General features: G+C 47.7%; 1 protein-coding gene across 1 annotated transcript; it reads right to left on the bottom strand.

Moving 5' to 3' along the window:
* Window positions 1–2366: 2366 nt before the first annotated feature.
* Window positions 2367–3223, bottom strand: LOC103542246 (abnormal spindle-like microcephaly-associated protein homolog). Its single transcript, XM_008509184.2, has one exon. The coding sequence runs from the start codon at window positions 2851–2853 to the stop codon at window positions 2494–2496; it is 360 nt and encodes a 119-aa protein (XP_008507406.2). The 5' UTR covers window positions 2854–3223; the 3' UTR covers window positions 2367–2493.
* Between the last annotated feature and the right edge of the window lie 354 nt (window positions 3224–3577).

Raw genomic sequence — 3577 nt, 5'->3', positions numbered from 1 at the left:
CTCTCAAAACTCAGTAAGATAAGCAACTCAACTGTAAAAATGGGCAAAAGATTTCAACGCGAGCTTTGCCAAGGAAAATATTCAGAAGGAAGTTCAGCACTGGAAAATGCAGACATCATTAGCATCAGGGAAAGGCACATTAAAACCAAGATGAGATGTGTTGGCGAAGATGTGGAGGAATTAGAACCTTCACACAATTGCCCACAAACTCCTTCAAAGTCTGCATGGTCACCATTACTGATATTAGTAAAGACTCTACGTTCCGGGCAGAGTTTCAGAGGTCTTAGACAACCAGGTTAAGCCTCCCAGCCCTAGGCAACAGGTAATATGATTTTACAGATGAACTCATCAAAGTCCAGAAAGCTTTAAATGTTTTGCTGAAGTCATACCGCTTGTAATGAGAACCCAGGAAGTCGGACACCGAGTTCAAACTTTCACTTCTGCACCCCACAACCCGCCAGGAATTTGCCAAATGCAAAACCATGACATGACAAAGCAAACTCTGTGTCTGTTGTTTTCCAGGGGAAAAACAACGTTTTTTTTTAAAAGCGTAAAACCTATAAGCTATATAAACATTTTAAACCATAAAACACTACAAACAAGCTGGTTTTAAAAAATGAAAACAGTGAACTTTTTACACTATAAAACAGTAAATTCTAAAACAACAACAACAAAAAATGACAAAAAAACAACTTTAGGTCCATATAACAAAAGGAATAATGTAAACAGAGAAAAAAAAATCTCTCTTTCCATAGAAAGAAAAGCAAGCATTGCTAGAACAGAGGGCAGGTTCTTAAGTGTAGCTGGACCACTGCTGGCACACAAGCCAGTGGACCCAAGACGGGAGCCTCTTCTCACTGTCTCATAAAGAGGTTGTTTAGACAACTAGTCAGACTCCCTCAGTTAACGGTTTAATTTTCACTTTCAGAGGTTCTACCCAAGGCAAAAGCCACAGCAGCCAAAACAGGAACATAAATTCTCTGGGTTTTGGTGACAGGGATGAGAACATTACTCTGGCCAATGCAACCCAAAAAAAGCTATCTGGGAAATTCTTGAAACAACATTTGTAAAATGAGATTCACCATTAAAATTATGCTACAGTGAGGGCCACCCAAGTGGCATAGTGGTTAAGTTCATGCACTGTGCTTCCGCGGGCCAGAGTTCGCCGGTTCAGATCCCGGTGGAGACCTACATGCTGCTCATCAAGCCATCCTGTGAGGACATCCCAGATACAAAATAGAGGAAGACTGGCACAGATGTTACCTCAGGGAGAATCTTCCTCACCAAAGGGGGGAAAATACACTACAACAAAGGAAAAAAAGGACTAAAATACTTTGTATGAAGAGCTGCATACACACCACACATGCTTGTTGAAAACAGCCCTGAAGAGGTGTTTTTCGCTTTTTTCGCTGTAGATATTTAACCAAAACAAAGCTATTTCAGCAGAATAAGTACTTACCTTGAGTCTACATGGAGTGAGTTTCCCAGAAACATACAGAAACTAAAAAGACGACTGATAGGAAGCAATTTAAAAAAAAAAAAAAAGCTGCTCTAAATCAGAGTACACTTGGCAATCTTAAAAAAAATAAGCTGTTAGGGGCAGGCTCCGTGGCTGAGTGGTTAAGTTGGCGCGCTCCGCTGCACCGGCCCGGGGTTCGCATCCTGGGTGTGGACGTGGCACCGCTGGTCAGGCCATGTTGAGGCGGCGTCCCACATCCCACAATTAGAAGGACCTGCAACTAAGATATACAACTGTGTACAGGGGTGGTTTGGGGAAATAAAGCAGAAAAAAAAAAAAAAGATTGGCAGCAGTTGTTAGCCCAGGTGCCAATCTTTAAAAAAAAAAAAAAAAGCTGTTAGTGCCCTGGAGCGGATTCTGACTCTTCCCCTTCTGTCGCTGTATCAGATGATGCCCCACTACTATTCACAGGCTTTTGGTCAATTTGTTTGGAAGTGGGCGGCCAGGTTCTTCTTCCTCCTCTGTCTTAGTCTGGAAGCTTGGCAGATACCTGTCCACCACCGTGACCCTTCTGGTATTTGAAATACTGGTGGCAGAGCTTTCGGCATCACAGCCACAGGCAGCCGCCACAGCATGATGACAGACAGAAGGATGGTGTGGATCCCTGACCAGAACGGAGACCCAGGTTGGGAGGCAGTAAGAGCAAAGAATCTGAACCACCAGATCACCAGGGCTGGTCACTCACACAGACAGGTAAATAAGAGGATAAATTTTAAAAGCGCCGCCCGTTACTTTAGAACCACGAGAGTCTGTCGCAATCTCTGAAGTCTATTAAAATCGCTTCTCAGTTTAATAGAGAGGTCTGTCCGGATGCTTCTCAGGATGCTACGTGCACGCGCGCTGTCTCCGCCCCACTGACAGCCTACCCCAGCCTTCCATAGTTATCGGACTGGACCCGCCAGATCCGTGAGACGGAGTTGACTCGACTCCCTAAGGGTCTCCCTTCTGGTTCCTTCTCTCTGGCCGCACCCGTCCTAGGAGGGGCGGTTCAGACGGCGGGGGAGGATGCGCGCCCCGGACTCCCGGCCCCGACCCACCTGCAGCACCCAGGAGCGCAGCGAGACGCTGAAGCCGCGCTCGGCGGCGGGGAAGTGCGCCACCTGCACCTCGGCCACCTCCTCGTTCGGGTTGTCCAGGGCCAGAGGCAGCGTCCGCGAGGCTCCCAGGCGGACGTCCCCGAAGCACAGGAAAGGCGACCTGCAGAAGTGGCTGAGCGACAGCACCGGCGGGGCAGCCGCCTCCTCCTGGGCCGCGGGGTCCCGCAGCCCCGCCGGCGGCCTGGGCTCCGGGGGGCTCACCCGCCAGCACCTTCGCCCCCCACGCCGGGTCGCCATGGCAGCGCTGGGTTCTCCCCCGACCTCAGGGCGGCTCCCACCAGGCTGCTCCGGAGCGGGGACGCGGAGGAACGCCGACTGCTTCCCCGGGGCGGCTGTGCAGGTCCTGGGAGAGAAACCCCCCTTTCTTTTCCAGTCGCCCACACAACAAAAGGTACAAACTTCCAGTTACAAAAGAATTAAGTCACTGAGATGAGTGGACAGTGTGGTGACTGTAGCTTTATTACTATAATGTATATTTGAAGGTTGCTAAGGGAGTAGATCTGAAAAGTTCTCATCACAAGGGGAAAAAAATTTGTAACTGGTCTGGAATAGATGCTCACTAGACTTGTGACCCTTTAGCAATATATACAAATATCAAATGATTATGTTGGACATCAGCAACTAATATAATGTTTCATGTCAATTCAATCTAAATAAATAAATGAATAAATATTTTCCTGATATCTAATTGCAGTCTGTTTCATAGTGATAGCAGCTTCCTCTTCCAGGATGTCATGCTTTGAAAATTCATTTTAGACGAATGCAGTTATTCACAGACAAGGAGAAGGCTTTGCTCCAAAATCAAAAGCTCTTCTCTGTGACTCACCTAGAGGGGCCTGTGAAAGTCTCTGAACAGGAGCCATATGCACCGCTGACATTCCAAGCACCAATGGATAAGCTGGATTATTTGGCCCAAGTGGCAGAGCATCTTGCGTGGCAACCTGGAGTTGCCGCAGAGCCT

This window comes from Equus przewalskii, chromosome 31 (assembly GCF_037783145.1).
Source record: "Equus przewalskii isolate Varuska chromosome 31, EquPr2, whole genome shotgun sequence".
Taxonomy (NCBI): Eukaryota; Metazoa; Chordata; class Mammalia; order Perissodactyla; family Equidae; genus Equus; species Equus przewalskii.
This window is presented reverse-complemented; position numbering and strand designations above follow the sequence as displayed.

Excerpts from the sequence above, each read along its gene's own strand:
- LOC103542246 (XM_008509184.2), bottom strand. The coding sequence starts at position 2,853 with ATGGCGACCCGGCGTGGGGGGCGAAGGTGCTGGCGGGTGAGCCCCCCG.